The 22,593-nt window shown below is 41.7% G+C and overlaps 1 protein-coding gene across 2 annotated transcripts in view; it reads right to left on the reverse strand.

Annotated features, from left to right (window-relative positions):
- The window catches only part of LOC122788278 (alpha-actinin-4), a 1,502,973-nt gene that overhangs the window by 456,643 nt on the left and 1,023,737 nt on the right, over positions 1–22,593 (reverse strand). For both annotated transcript variants that reach the window (XM_044055436.1, XM_044055378.1), the window contains exon 14: positions 9,981–10,121. In XM_044055436.1, the coding sequence (XP_043911371.1) occupies positions 9,981–10,121 (141 nt within the window). The remainder of the gene's footprint in view (positions 1–9,980; positions 10,122–22,593) is intronic.

Consider the following 22,593-nt stretch of genomic DNA (forward strand, 5'->3'; position numbering starts at 1 on the left):
GTATTATAAAACAAAAATAGCACCAGAATCCGCTCAAAGCCTGAATGTATAACAGCACTGACCACCAACCACTTCAAGTAAATCCATTTATTGAAAATTAAAAGCTGAAATAAGTTTTCTTTCACAAGAGTTAAGTGCTTTCATCTACCCTGTGTAGACTTCATCAGAACTAATCTTAATTGCCACTACCCACTTAAATACAACCATAAACCAATCAAATACATCAATTAAATACAATAAATGGATTTACTTGAAGTGGTTGGTGGTCAGTGCTGTTATACATTCAGGCTTTGATCGGATTCTGGTGCTATTTTTGTTATATTGTCGACTGTTCCAGGCACTAACATTTTTTCTTGTTTATGTATTGCAAGACTGCATTTGTGGGACTTTCCATGGCTGGGAGGAGAGGTTTGAGTGCCAGAATGAGGGACAACTTCCTTGATGTTGGCATTTTCTCCTTACCATGCGTTTCTAAGTTCCCCGTACCAGGAAGACCCCCCCCCATATGAGCTCACCAAGATATGTCCAAGGAGTACATTATCAGTGTTCTATTATGCTTCAGCGCACTGAAGGATATTCCTCTTGTTTAGGGGACAATACCGGATTCGGCATCAGATTTCGTTCCTGATACAAATCAGCAGGAATAGTGATCTCCAAATGAATGGTGGAGATGTTGATTCCACCTACTTCAAGTACCACAACAGCTTTCTTGTGTAGAGGCAAGGGCACTATCAGAATGTTTGCGGTCATATGCCCTAACAACCTCAAGTATGCTTGCAATGTTTAGAAAACAAGCGACAGCATTCTTTGTTTGCCCTGGGGGAGGTACACCCTGCACTAAATCGTGTCTAGACTTGCTCCCAAGAATGTTACTGTCTGAGTAGGAATGAGAGAAGACTTCTCTGTTTAGTTCCTGTTCTACAAAAGCACTTGAGAGTGAAGTTCATGACATCCAAAGGATCCTGGTAGGACTTTGCTAGGACAAAGCAATCATCTAGGCAGGGAAAGCCCCAAATGCCCTCTGTCCTTCAAAAAGGCATTAGTGCCACCAGATTTTTTTTTTTGAATACTATGGGCAGAGTGGACAAACCAATAGGTAAGGTAGTGAACTGGTAATGGTCTCCCCTCTGCAAATCTTAGAAATATTTTTCCCTAATGGGATGTGAAAAAACACACCTTCAAGTCTAGGGCTGCCAGAATGTTTTTTTTTTTTCAGTCGTATTAGAAAGAAATCCAGACTGAGCATTTTTGAATTTTAACACTTTCAGAAGCTGGATCAAATGGGAAAACATGTAAGATGCATCTTCAAAGTACCCTCTTTTCTGGATATCTAAAACTGTCTGGAATAGAGCTCTGTGCCTTCTGCCCTCCCCCAGTGCTTCAGCTCTAACTTCAAAGCCTCTATCTTGGCCCTCATCTGTTCAAACAGGTTGTGTTGAAGACAGGATGTGGGACTAGCAGTTTAAAGGCCCTAAAACGCAGGGGAGCAACAGTACAAACCTTTTCCCTAAATCTATTCAAGGTTCTGCTCTTTGTCATTCAAGATACAATTCCCGGTTGAAGCAAAAGCTGCTCTTTTGCTACCATCCAGAGACACCACATTTGGATCAGCTACAAGATCCTATGGGAAACCTTAACCCTATAAAACTGGTCAAACTTCCTTGGATCTGGGGGTGGGGTCATCTGGAATGAAGTTTCAAAATAATCTTCCAGGACACTGGCACTGGAAGGACAGCCAAGGGTAAAGGAGTCTCCTCCTTTTAAACATATTAAAACATTACAATATTTAAAACTTAAGAGTTGTTTAACCATGGATCAAGGAAACCTTTTAATGGCCGATAGTTTCTCCTTTCCCATGTAAACTTAAATTTTCTGAATACTCTATCAATACTGATCCTGATAGGATCTTGTCATACTTTTGGAACTGCCTTAAAACACAGGCTGTATCCACACACAAACTGACCTGACTTGCTATTTTAGTTTTGAAAAACGCTGACACTGTAGCTTTTACAACTCCTCTACTCCCACAACTCAGGATACAGTTTCTTTCTCTGTAAAGGCAGTATAATATTGGTATTTTATACTTCTGTAGAGTCTAGACAGACGCCCTAAGTCACAGAAAATGCTGCTGACTGCCTACAAATCTTCACAGAGCACTGTCACTTTCGACACTTTCCCCCAACCCCAACACTCAAAAGACAACCTTCAACTGATCAGGAGTGACAAGATCTCCTTCCCCATTTTAAAAAGAATAGCTAAATCACTGGTAGACTTTTCTTTGTCTATTTACAGTATTACTGTTTCATCTGTAAACAGCCAGTCTTCATTCCATTTTATTAACCTAAAAATGTATAATCTCTCCTGTCCTAAAACCTCAAATAACTGCACTTTACACAAATCAAGGACTGAAGTTAATCACTAAAAGCATAAAAACACTTATTTACTGCCTTGGGAAGCAGTGTGAAGGGAAGTGCAAACAGCACCAGTGGTCTCCCTGACATGTACATAACTGAGGGAACCACCTACAAAGATTACATGAAGTGCAAGTTGACCTGTAGTTCTTTTTTTTTTTTTTTTTTAAAGGACCATCTTCCCTTAGTCTAAATAATTTCCTCAAACCTGAGGCCATTGGGGGTGGGGTGAATTACTGAGGAAAAAATTCCCATTGTACACAGCAGCTGTGGGGGATTTGAAATAGGGAACAAGACACTTCCTCCTATACTTGGCCTTGCTATGAACTCTCAGTACATCTGAAAAGAAGGCCTATGCCCTGAAGTGGATGACTAGACTTCCATAAGGTCCTTCAGTCTCATCTTTTCTTCCCAGGAGATTAAAGAGGCACAGCAACAGAACATGTCTACTTTAGGGAAGAGGAAACACCCTAAGCTGCATTGCTGAGTAAGACCAAAACACAGAATGGTGACCAAGCAGAACAATGGAGAAGTTGACACCAGAACCAAGACTGCTGCTCTTAGCACTTTGTTGGTGTGGGTGTCTTTGTTCAGCTTTCCTGACCCTTTGTACAGACAGAGGAGGCACAGCTCTTGATAAAAACTGATATAGTAGACCCCACAGGCTATCACAGGCCATGGCAATTCAGGAATTCAGGAATTCCACAAAAGAGAATGCTAGAGGAATAAAAGCAGAAGGAAAGACTAATTTCAGTGTAGCACTCACTGAGCTTGGCTTTATGCAAATTTGTGCCACAAAAGTGGGCACTAAATGAAGTATCCAGCACATTGGAAAGGCAGTGGATGAAAAGGGTTCAACTGCTCTAGTCAGTGAACCATATGCCCAAGCCAGCTACTGTACATGATGCCCTCCACAAACATTCAATAATCAAAGTTGACCAATAAGGGGATTAAAAGTTTTCCCCGGTTAGCGTTTGTTAACTTAATTCAGACCCCCTTGCTGGGTATTCACTGTCTGATATGTTGGCAAGGACAGGTGGTTGGAAATCAACTTGCCCTGCCACAGCAAAAGATGAACTATTGGCCTTGTAAGTCCACCACCTGCATGACCATCTTTCACATAAAGGCTCTAACTCAACCTGGCCATGTGGTCTGGGGGGTGCTAATGCTTCAAACTTTTGCCCATCAGCTTTGGACCTTGGCTAGGACACTTAAAAACCTGAAAACCAAAGAGAGCTCAGTACTGATAAATCAGCCGAGGAAAGTTTAGGCAATCAGCTCAGTACTGATAAATCAGCAGAGGAAAGTTTGGGCAATCACAGGTGCTGATGCAGGTGGAAGCAAAGCTGTTCCTTTGTAATGCCAGTGGGTGGCTGCAGTAAAAGCCTTGCTATGTTACAGTTGCATGGATGGTGAGATGTTCTAACAAGAATGACTGCCTTGAAGAGGAATCCTGCTCACAAAAACTCCGCAAAACTGCCCAATTCTGCAAAACAGGGCAAAGCCCAAAAATGTTAAAGCCGCCAAGAAAGCAAGAAAAGATTTACCAAATTAAGAGCAGGAATATCAGTCAACTAATGAGGCAAAATTTCCACAAAGAATTTTCACAAGACCAACACACTACATATTCTATAAAATCCTGATCAAAGGAGGTTCAGTGGAAAAAGGGGAGAACAGAACAATGATCCAATACTATATTAACTTTTGTATGTTTAGAGTGGCCTTCCAACCCAAGGTGGAAAAAGACAAGCTTGTCAAAGCAAGCTTCACTAAAGAATTACCTATAACCATAAACAAGCAAACATACGATGCACCAAATTGACAAAAAATGTTAAATAAGCCTGGGACAGAAGACAGATGTTGAGCAAAGTGCAGTAATGAATACCTTGAAAGGGGACTTGTTCAACATACAAGACCAGGAGTAAGAAGACAAAGTCTGAAGTGCAAATACCTGCAGCCTTAGTCCTAAGGATTACACAGCATGGATCCACTGCTATCAGATTACACAACTTGTCAATCATTTTATTTGCCTACTGGGATACTCCCAAAACAGCCAAGACCCAGAGACAGAAGCTCCATAAGATAAATACTTAGATTAGTGTAGTATACACATGAGTACAGACATAGCAAAAGCTTCTTTTAGTTGGAGTAACAGTTCAGAAGAGATTACAATATTGTCAGGAAGATGGGAGAGGCAAGACTGGAGTGTGAGATAAATCAAGTGGATGGGACAGAGGAACGTGTACACAGATTAAACAAGGGTAGACTGGAGATAATGAATTAGAAGGGATGGGCTGTGGGCTTAATGGTGAGGAAGCAGTTCATGACACTAAGCCATATTCATATTAATAAAGCTTCATTACAACAGCCACCAGAACTAGAATAGTAAGCATCTGAAATGTCAGAACCCATTACAGAGTCGCGGAGAAACGGGGTGACTGAATGGCTGAAAGATTGGACTTAGTACATACAAGTCTGAGCTGCCATTTTTCAGAATATTCCCTTTTCTCCAATGCATGGCAATCTAGTTTTGTATAGGTAACATGCTCTATGGTGACTGTCTAATTATAGAACAGCAGAAGGAAATGGTAGTTTTGATGAGTCTACAAACACTTTTTGGAATGTGATTTAGTAAGTCAAGTTCATAGTTTGTGGAGGGACATTTGATTATATTGTTGGGGAGTTCAGAGATACTGCCCGCTGAGTAGGCAAAGAGAGTTACCTGCATATTGGCCAGTGGTCTCTGGAACGGTGGTATGCATGCCCTTTATAAATAGGTTGAATAGGGTAGGTTCTAAATCAGTTTGAGATGCAAAATCTGTGAACAATTCAAGAGAGAAAATCCTGTCTCTACTGCACTGCTTGAGCTCTATTAGATTGGTAGCTTCTAAACATGTTTAAGGTTTTGGACCTAACGTCAAGGATGGAAAGTCTGTCAAATACTATGGAAAGATCTAGAAACAGAGGTAGCGAATAGGCTTGCATTTCTTTTTATATAGAGAAGCCTTTGACTTGGGGTAAGAGGCAAATAGCAGTCACCTTTTGGGGCGGTGCAGTGGCACAGCAGTTAGCATCTTCACTTCACAAGAGGCTCTCCAGTTCGATTCTCAGCTGGGGTGCCTTCTGTGGAGTCTGCATGCCCTCCCTGCATTCACATGGGTTTCCTCTGGGTGCTCCGTTTTCCTTCCACATTCCAAAGACATGCATCTGGAGTGTTTATCCCCAGGCCTTTGCTGAAAATGGGCTCTGCCCCCATTGGACTTTCTCAGTAAACAGGTGTTAAATAAAAGTTTATCCACAATACATAGTGAGATGCTATGATCTCTGTTCTCATTGTTCCTAGTGGGTTTTTCCTTTAAATCTCAGTTTGATTTAAAGTGGCAACAAAAATTTCCTTGAACTGATGGAACATTTCAAAATGGATCCAAGTTGAAACTGTGTAAAATAGTTAAAAAATCACCATTAGCTGTATGGTTGGACACAGATCTTTTATTTCTTCAGCAAGGCAGATAAGCGCTGTGAGGTTAGTGAACTATGGCTAGTTTACTTGCTTTTATATACATGTATGTGGCAGTGTTTTGTGAGCAGGTGTCTGGAATTAAGTACATTTACTTTCTCAATAATGGCATTTTCATCATACATTTAAAATCAGAATGGAGAAAATTTTTTTCTCTTTTTATAACGATTTTAAATAAATGACTAAAATTCGGTTTTGTAACCATTTAGAACAGTGAGTAGCATTCCAGCACTTCCATTTAGTTTATGCTTAGTCAGATCTCCGTTGATGGAAATTGATTTTTTTTTTTCAAAAATTCAAGTTAAAATAAACCATGCATAACAAAACACAATAAAAATAAGTTAAACTAATGTTTGTCTAGAATGTTTAAAGATTATAGTCGAAGACTGCTTCCATTTCTTCAACATGTCACGTGGCTTAAAGTGGCTGTGGAACTGTTTGCAAATGTGGTGGCGATTAGCAGAAGGTTCTAATGTTTATTAGGGTAATGCTAAGGGAGAATTGGGATGCTGTGGTATTTTGTTTTATGTCATGCTTTGAAAACATGTCATAGTTAAAGCCAGGGTCAAAATGGGAGTTGAGTGGATTATGGAAGCTACGAATATCTGGTGGGGAAGCATGTTAACTAGGGGGGTGTCTTGCATCTAGCCATATGGATGTGCCCAGACTACAGCCAGTGTTAGGGGAGGGGGTTGAGATATTTTAAAAATGAATTAAGTTTAAAATACTGGAAATGCCCAAGCCCAAGCCTTGCCAACCTGGCATTGAGAATGGCCCATCTATGCTCTGGACTTTTACTAAAATGGAAAAGGGATTAATTTATTAAGACTAAAATGCTAAGGCTGCAATAGATTTTATGAAAGCTTTCTGATTTAAGGGAACGCAGCCATTGGGATGCCATCTATAACTATAGTGCTAGTCAGGGTTATGGGTGTTAAAAAAATGAAGGCTACGTTAGCTGGTAGTGTTTGCTAACTTCTGGGGTGGAAGTTCCATGTAGAATAGTTTTTTCTCTTTTGGTTTGGGTAGGTGAATGGTAAGATTATCCTTAGGGGACTAAAGTAGTCACCCCCGCGGTAGTAGTGCTGCGGTAGCGTTGTCGCCTCACAGCAAGATGTTGTCGCGTTAGATTCTCAGCTAAAGCGTATTCTGTGTGGAGGCATGCGTGAATGGGCATGCCTTCGTTGAAGGTTGGCCGTCAGGGCTGGTAACTCGGCACGTAAAAATCCACTACCAAATATTAGCGGACCGGAGTTCCGCTGTGGCGACCCCTAACCGGGATAAGCCGAAAGACACATGGTATGGTGAAAACGTGGTTTGTGTCCAGGGGGTTTGCTTTACACGTTTTTAACTATGTACAGATGACCAGTGGAGAAGTTTTAGACTAATACGTGGCTGAATAAATGGATGGCAAGAGATATTTAGAATCATTAGTGAGCAAGGGTCAAGAAGGTTTGAAGCTAGGTTGCCATTTATGGCAGACAGCCTGTAAGGGGGAGCAATATCCTCTGTCATGCAGGGTGCTGAAATTAAATCTTGTGGCTAAATATGGGGTACACATACTCTGTATAAAAAATATGCAGTGTTGTATAAGAGGATCACACTGAGCCACTTGTTTCAGAATGAATAAGCATGGCTGGTTATCTAAAAATGACAGGATGTTTCCTGCACACCTGTATTCTACAGTACTTCAGAAGTGAGGGGAAGTGGTGGGAACATGTACAGCAGACCACCTTGCCAGACCATGCTAAAAGCATGCATGGACCAAACTTTGGGAATGGAAAACCAGGAAGGGAAGGTGAACAGCTCCTTATCAAAAGGCACAGACTGATCCCACTAACAGGTTCCAAAATTTACCGAAACTCTCCTTATCTGAAGGAATGATTTGACTAGTAATTGACTTAGTTTGGCCTATCAGCATATTCTGCTTTGAGAGGAACCAGGTAGCTTGTAGGTGTTGCTTCATGCACGTGACTGTTACACATACTAGCATGACAAGCCTGCAAATTTGGAGGGACTTTAGTTCCAATCTGTTCATGTACCACAAGACACTGGTGTTGCCTGCTGCCCACCTTCAGACTGCCTAACAATGCTCTGAAAATCACTTGGTACAACTAAAAGGGCAGTCTTTGCAGAGTTCCATACATCATATACAAGGTACACAAAGTGACAATCTGTTTTGGGAAGGGAATTCCAAGGGGCAAGCCCTTGTTGGCATCTAGAGGTCACATACTACAGGAATTATTTCCTCATTGAGGAAGGAGATGTCAATTTTGACAGTGGGTGTTTGATCCTGACAGTTTAGGAACCACTGGATTTTTCTCACATGCATCTGAACCAGTGGTACAGTTAACATGGAAGACAAGTGACCTCAAACTGTACTTCCCTGAACTACAGTCTTTTTTGCATGCAGTAACCCAAGGTACACAATGAACTTGGCACCAAAGCTTTCTTCAGTGCTCCCATGAACACCTGTTTCTATGTCAGGGTCTAGGCATACACTTGGGATGTTAAGGCCAAATCTTAAGTGGGAAAGAGTTGACATTTGTGGCAAGCATGACCCTATTATACACTCCCTGTGGTAGACTTGAATAAGGCTAAGGCTGGATAAATATGTACTCCCTTTGTCTTTATACAGGATGAAACTAGGGCTAGGCATTTCATGAATACTCTAGTGGTGTGGAAAGTTCCAAGGGAAGTGAAGTGAATTGGAAGAGCCTGCTCCTAACTGTACAACCGAGAAGGGGTCTGGGGTCAGGACATATTGGTTGTAGGAGAATAATTGTCCTTCAGGCCCACAGCCAGCAGAGGGCCACTGCAAAGTAATAAAAGTCTTTGCAGTGAACAGCATCTTTGATTATTTCAACTTAATAAATCTGTTTAGTCCTGATAAGTCCACAACAGGTCTCCATAGATGACCCTTAAGGAACAGCCTGAGTAAATACTTTTAATGTTTTGAAATTTGTTCTACTGCCTTCAGTGGACAAGCTTTCTTCAACCTCTAATTCAAAAAAATTAAATCTGATTCCCTGTACAGTTGTGCAAGTAAACTTAACAGTAAATTTTCTAAGAGATCACTGTAAGCTTAACCTATACAGTTTATAGCCCTGCCTAGGATACAACCACTGGCCAACTTTTAAAGCTTTAAGGCACCTTCCACATGCCCAACTGCCACTGGCATACTACTTATTCCTTACTGGGGGTCCTACTGCTCTCCTTTCTCCTATGTATACCTGATCCTCTGCCTTTTCTACCCCCCCCCCCGTGCCCAACCTATGCCTCTTGGGCATCAAACTTACGTTGCAATCACTCATCCGCTCTCCATATCGAAGTGAAAGCCTGTTATTGTGTGGCCATCACCTAAGTAGCCATGACTTTTCTCACGGTGTGATCTTATCCCACCGCCTGGCGGCTTGAGGGTAATTGCAAATATGAGAGCCTGCAATGCCTTTCCCCATGAATGTGGACATTCTTGCTCCATGAAGGCTACTATAAACATAATAGCATTGTATTGTCAAGGTATGTGCCCCTCACACCATACGCTGCATACTATGTACCTCACTAGCAATTGCCAACAAAGTAGACAGATTGCCAGCCAAGGATGGGTGAGCCACTAACGGCCATTCACTCATCTTTAATTCCTGCAGCACCCAGGTTGCAAAATGAATAAAGTTGAGTTATAGTTTCAGCTTTATCCTTCTCTGTACCACACAGTCCATACTCCAACTTTTGGTTAACTTAAAAAAAATTAAATGAATAAAGAACAGGTGGCCTACAGTTTGTATTTCACCAATTCAATACATTTCCTTGAAATACTAGTTATTTATTTTTCCTAAAAATATTCTCAGTTCTTCTCAAAAGCCTACATCCTATGGACAGGCACAATCGATTGCTCTGTTCACAGCTTGCTAACAAACTAGTGTCATTTAGTAAGTATCATTTCTATGGCACAATATAAAACTGTATCAATTATTAAATGAAGCTGTCTAGTTAAATATCAAGTGTTCTAGCAGAATCCTAGAAAGACCCTTCAGTCAGCTGTTAATTCGTACCTTAATTTCATCTGTAGTATGAACAATAAACATGTCCTGTAGGTCTTCTGCGGCTCCAACCATCCAGTTGTTAAAAGGTGCAGCTCTCTTGGCATACTCCAGGTTCAGCTGATCAATTGTCTCCAACTGCTTCTCAGTGTTCTATGGAATAAGGATTTAAATTTATTTATTTCATTTTTTAACCAAGGTATGGCAGACCCGCCCCCCCAAAAAAGCTGAAAATAAAGGTCAAATCTGGAATAAAGTTGTCAAAAAAGTACAACACATTAAATTATAAATACAGTTACTGCTGAAGGTGAAAAAGTACATAATTACATAACTGGAAAACAACACCTCATATTAGCTTAACTCACAGTGACGTTTACAGAGAAGAAAAATCTGGCAAGGAACAGTAGTCATGGGGAAATACCTGTCCTTTGATGATCAGGTTAGTCCCACTAGACTGGTGGCCTCTTTTCAGGCAGACCCAAAGTGGTATTTATACAAACTACCATCAACTCAGGCAGATACAGCCTAGGTGTAACATCTCATCCAAACAGCATCTTGGATGTACATCCTTACCATCCCATTCCACAATGTTTATTTTAATAAGAAACGGGAACAAGTAAGACTTGACAGGCAGATTTATATTGCTATACTAATACACAAAGTAGATTCCCTTAAAATACTACACTGCAGCAGTGAAGGCATACAAAAAAGTGATGACAGATTTCAAAACAGCACTGTGGTACAAAGGATGGCTAGGACCAAATTATGGACAGAACTACATCAACAGTATGGCAATCCTCATGGTGCAACTCAAAAGCCAAGATGATCCAGACTACATAAAACAGAAAATCTATTCTGAAATTAGTAGAGCCCAGTACTTTACATCTTAGCCAGTAGGGGGACACTAAAGCCCATCGATCACACCTCCAATATGGAAAAGGACTAGCAAACAGCCAACAAAACCAGCTTCAATCCCAGTGTTATGCTTTATAGAATGGTGACATACAAATCTCTACCAAATGCTCCTAAACTCATTGTATTCCAGGCATTTTCCCAGCACAGGAAGCAATGGTAGATAACCCAGAGGCTAGAAAGATGGGAACCTAATGAATCCAAGTGCGAAATTTTCAGACTGCGGTTTTAAAGGTTGTTATAAGCCAGGAGTGGTAGTGGGAATAAGCTTCCATTGTCTATTAAATGCTCCCATGACATGCGTCTCTAACAGCCTCAGACAACCCAAGTCCAGCTCCTGGTCTTCTCTTCTTGCTTACTTTTAAGTCTGGCAAAACTGTTTGTACTAACAGAAGGGACAAAGGTGGGTGACTGGCACCTTAAAACCAGTTGCTTTGGGCAGGTGAGACTCATCATTCTGTGAAGGCAACCCACAAAGAAGGCAAACTCTGACTTAAAACCCCCGCTGCCTTGTAGCAACACAGTTATGAAGGCTTCAGGAGTAAACCCTGAGGAAAACTCCCTTGAAGCCACTAAGACAGTTTTGAGGTTGTACTCTACCTTACTCTAGCAGCTCCTACAAAGACATTGATGCCAATTTGTACTGGCCTTCCCTTTTCCTTTGAATTACATCAGTGGCTTGGACAGGGGGGAATCTGTTACTGGGCATCAGCTGTTGCCACAAATTCACTTACCCAGGCCCGTTTCCTATAGAGAACACTCCAGCTTCACTCTGTGAACAATCACAACATGGGAATTAGCAGTTACCAGTAATAAGCCAATGCATTCAACTGGCGTAAAGTGAGGTGACAGGGGCGGTTTCCGATGGGGAGAGAGTTTGATCTCACTGGTCAGCTACTGCCTGCCTTAAGCTGGGCAGCTGCTAGACAAATAGGTAATGCCTTGCCATGGTCCACTTGCTCCATTGGGTGTGTAGGGCTTGGGTAACCTCCAGGTGGATCGTTGACCATACACCTGGAAAAATAAAGCAATAAAATAAACCAGCCTTTAGGCTAGGCACATGGAACGCGAGGACAATAACTCCAGGCCTTACGGAAGATCTACAGAACATCAGTGATGCTCGGAAGACAGCAGCCATTAGCAACAAGTTGTAAAGACTAGAGATGGACATTGTGGCTCTCCAGGAAATAAGGCTGCCATGTATCCACTGGATATCTCAGGAAGAAAGACTACTTTCTTCTGGCAAGGGAAGTTTCCAGAAGAGACCACGGGAACATGGTGTTGGTTTTGCAATCAGAAGCAACCTCGTTGGCTCAGTCATACCACCAAATATGGGAAATGAGAGACTGAAAATTCAGCTACAGACCTCAGTGGCCATTGTCAACATTTTTAGCATGAGCTTAGTGCTGCCATCAGTGAGGTCCCTTCCAAAGAACCATAATTAATTCTTGGTGATTTTAATGTCAGAGGTGGCAATGACCATCATCAGCTGGACATCTTGTCTGGGACATTATGGAACAGGAAAGATGCAAACGGACAGATTCTCATTCAACTTTGTTCCCAATATGACCACTGCATAACCACCACCACCTTCAATGTCAAGCCCCAGTGCAGTTTCATGGTGGCACCAAAGATCGAAACACTGGCACCAACTTGATCTTGTCCTCACCAAATGCAGCAGTTTAGGCAGTATCAGGGTAAAACACAGTTACCCTAGTGCAGACTGATACCAACTACTTCCTCCTGTGTAGTGTTGTGAATATCCAGATGCAAAGGTTCTTGCACTCTATATATACAAAAAAAAAAAAAAAGGAAGGGCGGCCACACACCGACATGGGCAATTTTCATGACCCTTCAAAGGTATGAAAGTTTGTTCAAGCACTTGAAGAGGCTTTGTACTCGGGCTGGATGACACGGACGCCAACAAAAGATGGGAAAAACTATGGGATGCTATCTATAACGCTGTGATCTCTACAGTGCAATGAAAAAGTATTTGCTCCCTTCCTGATTTTTTTTGCATGTTTGTCACTTAAATGTTTCAGAACAAATTTAAATTAGACAAAAAACCCCCAAGTAAATATAAAATACAGTTTTTAAGTGAGGATTTTATTTGTCAAGGAAAAACTATCCAAACCTACATGGCCCTACACGAAAAAGTAATTGCCCCCCTTGTTAAATCATGAAGTAACTGTGGTTAATCACATTTTTGGGAAAGCCAATTTCACTAGCTGCACCCAGGCCGGATTACTGCCAGACCAGTTGAAACTAGAGATCACTTAAAAAGAACCTATTCAAAGTGAAGTAGGCCAAAAGATCCCAAAAAGGAAGACATCATGCCGCGATCTAAAGAAATTCCGGAACAGATAAGAAAAAAAAAAATTGACGTCCATCAGTCTGGAAAAGGTTACAAAGCCATTTCTAAAGCTTTGGGACTCCAGTGAGCCACAGTGAGAGCCATTATCCATAAATGGAGAAAACATGGAACAGCGGGGAACCGTCCCAGGAGTGGCTGGCCTACAAAAATTACCCCAAGAGCAACGACTCATCCAAGAGGTCACAAAAGAACCCCGATCTAAAAACTGCAGGCCTCACTTGCCTCAGTATGGTCAGTGTTCATGACTCAACCATACGAGAGATTGGGGAAAAATGGCATGCATGGCAGAGTTCCAAGGTGAAAACCACTGCTGACCAAAAGGACAAAGGCTAGTCTCACTTTTGCCAAAACGTATCTTAATGATCCACAAGACTTTTTAGGAAAATATTCTGTGGACTGACGAAACAAAAGTTGAACTTTTTGGGAGGCGAGTCCAGTTACATCTGGCGTAAAAATAACATTGCATTTCAGAAAAAGATCATGGCAACAGTCAAACATGGTGGTAGTGTGATGGTCTGGGGCTGCTTTGCTTCTGGACCTGGACGACTTGCTGTGTGATAGAACCATGAATTCTGCACTCTACCAAAAAATCCCGATGGAGAATGTCCAGCCATCAGTTTGTGACCTCAAGCTGAAGCACACTTGGGTTCTGCAGCAAAACAATGATCCAAAACACACCAGCAAGTCCACCTCTGAATGGCTTAAAAAAAACAAAACGAAGGTTTTGGAGTGGCGTAGTCAAAGTCCGGACTTGAATCCAATCGAAATGTTGTGGCATAACCTTAAAAAGGCAGTTCATGCTCGGAAACCTTCCAATATGACCGAATTAAAACAATTCTGCAAAGAAGAGTGGGACAAAATTCCTCTACAGCGACGTGAAAGACTCATTGCCAATTATCGCAAATGCTTAACTGTAGTTGTTGCTGCTAAGGGCGGCACAACCAGTTATTAGGTTTAGGGGCAATTACTTTTTCACATAGGGTCATGTAGGTTTGGATAGTTTTTTTTCCCTTAATAAATAAAATAATCACTTAAACTGCATTTTGCTTTACTTTGGTTAAGTTTGTCTAATTTTACATTTGTTTGATCTGAAACATTTAAGTGTGGCAAACATACAAAAAAAATAAATCAGGAAGGGGGCACATACTTTTTCATTGCACTGTATCTTTGGGAAGACAGTCCAGTGTGGGCTTCAAACCAATCGGCACACAAGTGCTAGCACCTCTGAGGAGAGGAGACTGGCACTGGCTGCATACAGGTCCTCACCCAATGAGAACAACTTGCAGGCAGTCCTGTGTGCTCAGAGTCAAGTGCAGCAGGTAGCTCAGCAGTGTACAGATGACTACTGGCTCCAACTTTGCTTCAAGACTCAGCAGGCCACAGACAGTAACATGCAATGAGTGTATGATGGGATTAAGCAAGCCATCGGGCCCATCTCAAAGGAAGACCACCCCAATTGCCACAAGCGAGGTATCAGAACCAAGAAGATGGAACATTGAGTGGAACACTACTTGCAGCTATATGCCAGACAGACCACAGTTCCAGAGACGGCCCTGAATGCCATCGAGCCTCTGCCAACTATGACTGAACTCTATGCTGAGCCAACAAAGGAGGAACTCAATGATGCACTAAAAACACTCTTCAGGAAAAGCCCCCAGGAAAGATGGTACTCCCTCAGAAATCCTTAAATGTGTTAGCAGTACTACCCTAATCTCAGAGATGCATGCAATACTTCACTAATGGTGGAGAGGTGGTGTACCGCAAGCTATGATGGATGCCAACAGTTACTATCTATAAGAATACAAGTGACAAAAGTGATTGTAGTAACTATTGTGCCATCTCCCTTCTCTGTACCGTGGGGAAGCTGTTTGCACATGTTGCACTGAAGAGGCTCTACGTTATTGCACAGAGACCTTACCCAGAGTCTCAGTATGGGTTCAGAGCTGGACAGTCTACTGTAGACATAGTTTTCTCTGTTACACAACTACAAGAGAAGTGCAGAGAGCAGAACAAATCTCTGTATATTTCCTTTGTTGATCTGACCAAGGCATTCGACTTAGTCAGCAGGAAAGGTCTGTGCCATTCTGGCAAAGAACAGCTGTCCTACAAGACTGCTTAGAATTATCAGGGCCTTCCACGAAGACATACATACCATCATGTATGCTGGATCCACATACATACATTTTGAGATTCTCAGTTGAGTAAAGCAGGGGGTGTATACAGGCTCCAACACTGTTTGGTATCCTTTTCAGTTTTGTTTAAATTTGCTTTTGTAACTGCTGCAGAGGCGAACCAGAATGGACAGCAATCTCTTCAAAGTGTCAAGACAGACTGAAGACCGAGGTGCTTAAGAAGTATCTAAGGGAGTTCCTTTTTGCTGATGATGCAGCTACTGTAGCTCACACTCGGTAAGAATTTGAGTCACTCATGACTTGCTCTGCAGATGCATGTATGGAATTTGGCCCCAGGTGATGGGCCAAAATGTGGACAGTGAGCCATCAAATCATTGTGAGTGAGCTGGAAGTTGTCCAGGATTTCATGTAAATAGGTTCTACAATCTGACAACCTGTTGATCTCACTATCAAGCAATAAGTGCATTACAGACAACATGTTTTCCAGACAGAGTATGGGCTAATAAGCTCACGGTGCACACCAAGGTGCAGGTTTACACAGTTTTTGTTTTGAGCATATTGCTGTATGCCAGTGAAACAAGGACTCTGCACTCAAAACAGGAGCAGTGGCTCACTGTATTCCATATGCGCTGTCTTAGGCGATACTTATCTCATGGCAGGACAAGATCCCCAATAGCAGAGAGCTAGAGAGAACAGGCACCACCCCCATGTTCACCCTCCCGAAACAGGGATGTATGCATTGGTTGGGTCATGTCATGCATGGCAGATGGCCAAATACCTAAAGACCTTTTTGGGGAGCTGGAGTCTGGAAAGAGGCCGAAAGGGTGACCCAAATTGTGGTACAAGAACATATGGCATACGAGTGTGACATCAATTCTCTCCATCGGCGTTAACTGGTATTCTCTCGCCTCAGACAAGATGGCCTGGAAAGAGAAGTGAAGGAAGCTCTCATGTATAAAACCACCTTGGCAAGGAGAACAGAGAATAAGCAGCCCTCAGGAAGATCCATGACACCAGACCGACATCTGCCCAGTGCTGCCCACAGCGTGGAAAGGATTCAGATTGGATTGCACAGCCACAGAAGACTGCTTGAATCAGTCCGGTAGAGGCACAAACCCATGATCCTTTGGGACTGAAGGATGTCTACCACTGGTCCTCCATCCATGGATATTTGCACAATACATGCATTTTCAACAGATACCCACAAGCAAAGTCCACATTGTAAAAATACGCTCTTGTAACTCAACCAAAGACCTCTCCAATTCTATGCATCCCCTTTCGAATTTAAATCTCAGACCTGTACCCTTCAAAGTTCTAACTAGCATGGCAATATAAACCATTATACAGCCTCCTAAATGGAATCCAGTATTACACAAGGATCTTACCATGTGACGATGGTCGCTGTTAGAATAAGATGCATATCCCAAGATGCATATCCCAACTCTGGTGAAGAAACTTCTGAAAGACTCAATATGGTACTTTAGCATTCTGCCATAGTTTAAAGGCTAAAGCACACTCACTTTTGTCTATACTTGTAATAGTCTGCAGTCTATTACTTAAAACCTATAACTTATATTTGTTTACCGGCATACAACATTGATCAAAGTTTGAACAACTGCATCAACCTGCGTTACAACCATAACTGTTGATCTGAAAATATGTTAAAACTAAACAATGTAAGGCAGCCAAACAAGGAATGCAAAAAATCCTTCAAAGCTCCCGGGCCTGTGGAAAATACGGCCCAGACCGCAGAATCCTTTATAAATGCATTCTATGAACACCTTCAGGAATGCATGGATCATGCAATCCCAAATAAAACCAAGACCCAATCCTCCAAAGGCAGACGACCTTGTCTGGTGGACCCCAGCCATAAACTAACTATACAATAGAAGGAGGAAGCTACTACATGATAGAGCAAAATCCCAAAAAGGGAAGGAATCTCTGATCAGTATTAGCAAAAAACTAAGGGCACTCATAAAATCGTCAAAGGCCAACTTCGAGAGAAAAATTGCGCAGGACACTAAGGATAATCACAAGGCTTTCTTTAGTTATGTTAGGAACCTGGGTGGGAATTCCCAGATATGCTCAGAATTACTCCCAAAATGACAAAAAATACACTGATCCCACAGACATTGCCAACATCCTAGCTGACAGGTTCAGCGCAAACTCCCCCCCCTCCCCACCAAAAGGGCAAATATCTATCCCAGCAGAGTGCTGCCATCCTGACATCTCAGATGCTCAGGTGGGAGCCGCCCTCTCCAAAGCAAAAAACACAGCATCAATGGGACCAGACGGTGTCCCAGGCTGCGTCCTACATAAACTCCAAGAAGAGCTAAACCCAAACATAAAACTACTGTTCAATCTCAGCCTTACTACAGGATATGTACCCAAAGAGTGGCGTACAGCAACAGTGGTCCCTCTCCACAAAGGTGGTGCCTCAACGGACCCTGGAAACCATCGCCCCATAAGCCTGACTAGCTTGGTCTGCAAAGCTATGGAAAGGATCATCATGGACCTCATAAATAAAGATATTGGGGACCTACAGACAATGGATCCTACCCAGTTCGGCTTTAAGGGCAGATCCTGCCTATTAAACCTGGTTGACTTCTTTGAAACAGTCACCAAGGCCATTGACGAAGGGAAGGTGGTCCACACAGCCTATCTGGACCTCGCAAAAGCCTTCGATACAATACCCCACTGGGGCATTATAGACAAGCTCACTAGCTTAAATATAAACCCCTATGTCACTAGATGGGTTGCAAACTGGCTCAAGGACAGAACCCACATGGTTAGAATTGCTGGAGCCATGTCAGACTCCAAGCCAGTTACAAGTGGCGTCCCACAAGGCTCAGTCCTGGGACCTCTCTTGTTTGGTATATATTTCTCGGAGGTACAGGCCAACATGGAAGGACTGTGGCTGACCAAGTTCGCAGATGACTGCAAACTGGGCGCCATAATAGACTCTCCAGTCAACACAAGCATCCTCCAAAAGGGCCTCATAGAAACAGACAACTGGTGCCAGAGCCATGGCCTCAAGCTAAACGCCAAAAAGTGTATAGTCATCCCCTTTGCAAAAACAAAGTGCCCACAAATTACCACATAGGTGGTAATCCATTAAGTACAGAAGTAATTAGGGACCTGGGGACCCAAGTTGATAGCAATCTCTCATTTGACAACCACGTGGCCAAAGTGGTTAGAAAAACATTTTATATAGCCAACCTAATCATGAAGGCATTCACATTTAGATTAGGGGAGGTCATCGTGCCTCTTTACTCATCCCTCATCAGGCCCATAATAGAGTACAATGCCCCTTTTGGGATGTACCTTACCAAACACCTGCAGCAACTGGAAAGACTCCAAAAGTACCTCACCAAGAGGATCAAAGGGCTCAAACAGATGCCATATGCTGCCCGGTTAAAGAAACTCCAGCTCTACTCAGTGGCATACCGCCTGCTCAGAGGTGACTTGTGCCTGACGTACAAGGCCATGTCCAACCCGGAATTAAGGGACATGCTGCACCTCAAAAAATCCGAATCCCATAGAGCTACACGCTCGAGAGACTTGAACCTCAGCACTGAAATAAATAGGACATGCTGGAGGGACAGATTCATAACCCAGAGGCTCCCTTCACTATAGAATAAAATCCCAGTCCAGGTTAGGCAGAGTCCCTCATTGACTCTCCAAGAGGAATCTTGATGAGTGGATGGGAGATCATAGGTTTACCCCGGGTATCACTTCTGTGTCACTGTTAGACAGAGGCACAGTATACTAACCTCGAAAAAGGGCATAGCAAAATAAATTTAAAATGGGTGGCGAAAGCCAAACGCATTCTGGCTAGGCTTACAAATGCCCTAGGGCAGATAGCCTAGTATGAACCTATGAACCTATATTTACACAGTCCAAAAACAAGCATCTGATTAGGAGGAAATGGCGGTAGTAACAGTGTGAAGCGAGTGGTTATGAAGGAAATCCAAGGAAACAAATCTTACTATACAGCAATGCACAAGTGAAAATGTAACAGTTTTAAATGAAAATAATTTAGGATTTAACAGAATTCAATACAAATATGAACAAGGAGATTATGAACATGCTGAAAGAACCAAAACAAAAGGTAGAAAAAGGAAACAAAGATGCAGGGTGAGGGCATTTGTGTAGTTATTACAGGAACCAGGTTTTAGCATGCAGAACATTCCTATGCACATATTACAAACAGTACTTCAGTAGTAATGAAGAATTAAGATGGGAGGGAGGAAGAAAAAGGGACTAGCATTTAGAGGGAGTCGAGCAATACAGCTGGCAATAAAGAACTGGCATTCAAGCTGTTGTACCAGATATTGTTTAAACTGGGGTCTGATTTCAACTATGTCCTGAAGAAGGGATTGTCATACTAATACAAACCCCAACTCATTCATCTGTATGATAATTCTCCATAGCTCTCAGCCTTCCATCATGTGAAATGAATGGACAAAACGTGGGACACCTAACAGCTTCAACTAGGAAGGTCACTGTATGGTCACAATGTGCTACTTTATATACTTATAAAAAGTTCTTTTGATTAATCACTATAAAATCAGTACTATTTACTGTAAATATCAGTTAAATTCCTAACACTGAATAGGTGTAGAACTTCGAGGAGCATGGTGCTTAAAAATGAGGAATGTTCCTCTTAAAAAGGTACACTTCAGATGTATGCACGTCTCTAATGTGAATGAAACGGGCAATACCTCTATTTCCAGGCTTTCTTGAAAAATACTGGGTGGGGGAGGGGTTGGTGGAGTGCTATGGAATGCAATACTATGGTAGCAGATATCCTTGCATTCGGACATCTGTTACAGTGAGTTGCTCATATAGCTATGTTAAATCAGAAGAATCACTATGCAGTACAATTCATACCTGGAAGAACAGTGCAATAACCAATTACAAGCCTAATGAGAGGGTGACAACATGCCGTGCACGACTGCAGTAGGAGAACCTCCTCTGTGCCAAGAAAGCATGCTTAATTTATGCTGGCTGAAGTCCAAGTGGCTATCTCAGACAGTTTGGGCTAGCATAAACATGAAAACCCTCTGCTGTGGTAGCTGCTGTTGTAATGGAGTAAGTTGACCTGCCCTTCTACACTTTCCACTTGGTACTTATATTTCCATACCAGTCTTCCTGATTTAAAGGAAACAGTGCTTGTTTTACTTGCCCAAGTATTCTGTTCTCTTAACATAGTAAGATAGTTGTCTGAAAATCCAGAGTCTACAAAACTATCTTTTGGGAACTGGAAAAAAAGAATGGCTAATGAGACCACTTTGGGTAGGAATGGGGGATTACCCCATAATTGGTACTAGTAATAAATGTGAAATCTGGAACACAATTATTGCAAAGTAGCGTAGTCATATTACAGAAATACAGACTGTAACCTATAAATATTATAAATCACCACTAATAGAAAAGCTATTGGTATAATTGAGGTCATGGAACTTGTACAGTAACTATGTAGTGTGATTTAATTGCTGCTGCTTCTGGAGTGTTTGTTGTCGTAGAACTATACGTTTTTCATTTTTCTTTTCTGCTGTTGCTTCTTTAAATATTAGCATTTGTTAGCAAAAAACTACACTGTTTTTTCAGAATCTGATAGCTGATGTGAGTAATGTGCAGCTAGTCATATGCAGTGATTTTTCTTTTTTGCATTGAAAGCATTCTTTACTGTTCAGATTTCTGCACTAACTGCTAGAATCTATAGGAAGACTGTTTACTGTGTTAACTAAGTGCTATTGTTGAGCTATAACTACTCCATGCTCGTAAGGTGTATTTTGCCTTAGCTATTGGTTAAACTAGACACCAACGAAAATGTGCTTTGTTTTATAACATACCCTACTTTGCCTGAATCGATCTAAAGCTCAACGGTGATGCTAAGTATAGATGCTTTGTACTATTTGTAGCATGTACGCAGACCTTGCTTTGTGATTTAATTCCAACACCTAGCAATATATCTCTCCTCCTTTCCCAGGAACTCCTCACCTGTTTTTATCACACACACTCCTCTGCCCACCCCAACCAGAAAGATTGTAAAGATAGGCGATCTTCCGTTTGAGAACTTGAACTGAAAAGCAGACTACTTTGTCTGTAGTACAAAACAGACATAAGGTTGTTAACCACTTATAGTTCTTTTTTTCTTCATGTAACAGACAGTGTCCCGCTAGTGTATCTGCAGCACTGGCAATAGGTGCAAAAGCCCCTCTCCTACATCTTGCAAATAACAATCACAAAGCTACAGGCAAGAGATAACTTGTGAAAATGAATTGGCTTTTTTGCACTCAAATCCTTTGTGCTCCATGCCTTTCCTATCCTGAACAGAACCCACAGATTGGCTCTGCAGTCCTGAGGTCTGGCTAGGACCCGCTCGGCTCGCTCCGCTTCTCTACCCTACCCCCATTCCCACCCACTCCATATCAATTAAATTTATTCCTAACCCTATACCACCTGACCATCCTTAGCACCAATCAACTACAACTTCCCATCTCCTCTAACCACACCCCTACCCTCCCATCAATAAAATCATTCACTAGAACACCCACTTCCTTCCCTTCCTTATACTTATCCCGTAGAATTACCACTAGTCAAACACTGCTTCAACACTACAATGCAAACATCAACTCTCTTGCTAGCCCTAGCTGCCATAGCCCACCTATCAATACAAACCAATGTACCACTTCACAATACCTACTACCACTCAACACATAGTATACCATACCCCACAACTCACACACACTTCCCTATCTGCCCCTCACTAGATATATATATATACTGTACTCATACAGGACCTGCCTACTATATATATATATATATATATATATCTATCTATATCTATCTATATCTATCTATATCTATCTATATCTATCTATATCTATCTATATCTATCTATATCTATATCTATCTATATCTATCTATATCTATATCTATCTATATCTATCTATATCTATCTATATCTATATATATATATATATATATATATATATATATATATATATATATATATATATATATATATATATATATATATATATATATATATATATATATATAAATATATAAATATATATAAAACATCATACGGTCCGGCATAAACGTTTTTATTTCAGGTGATATACATCCAAATCCAGGACCATATGCTACCCTACCCTCCAACAGGCATAAATCTGACCTACTAATCCTTCACATA

Source organism: Protopterus annectens, chromosome 1.part0 (genome assembly GCF_019279795.1).
Source record: "Protopterus annectens isolate FY-2018-M chromosome 1.part0, PAN1.0, whole genome shotgun sequence".
Classification (NCBI taxonomy): Eukaryota; Metazoa; Chordata; order Ceratodontiformes; family Protopteridae; genus Protopterus; species Protopterus annectens.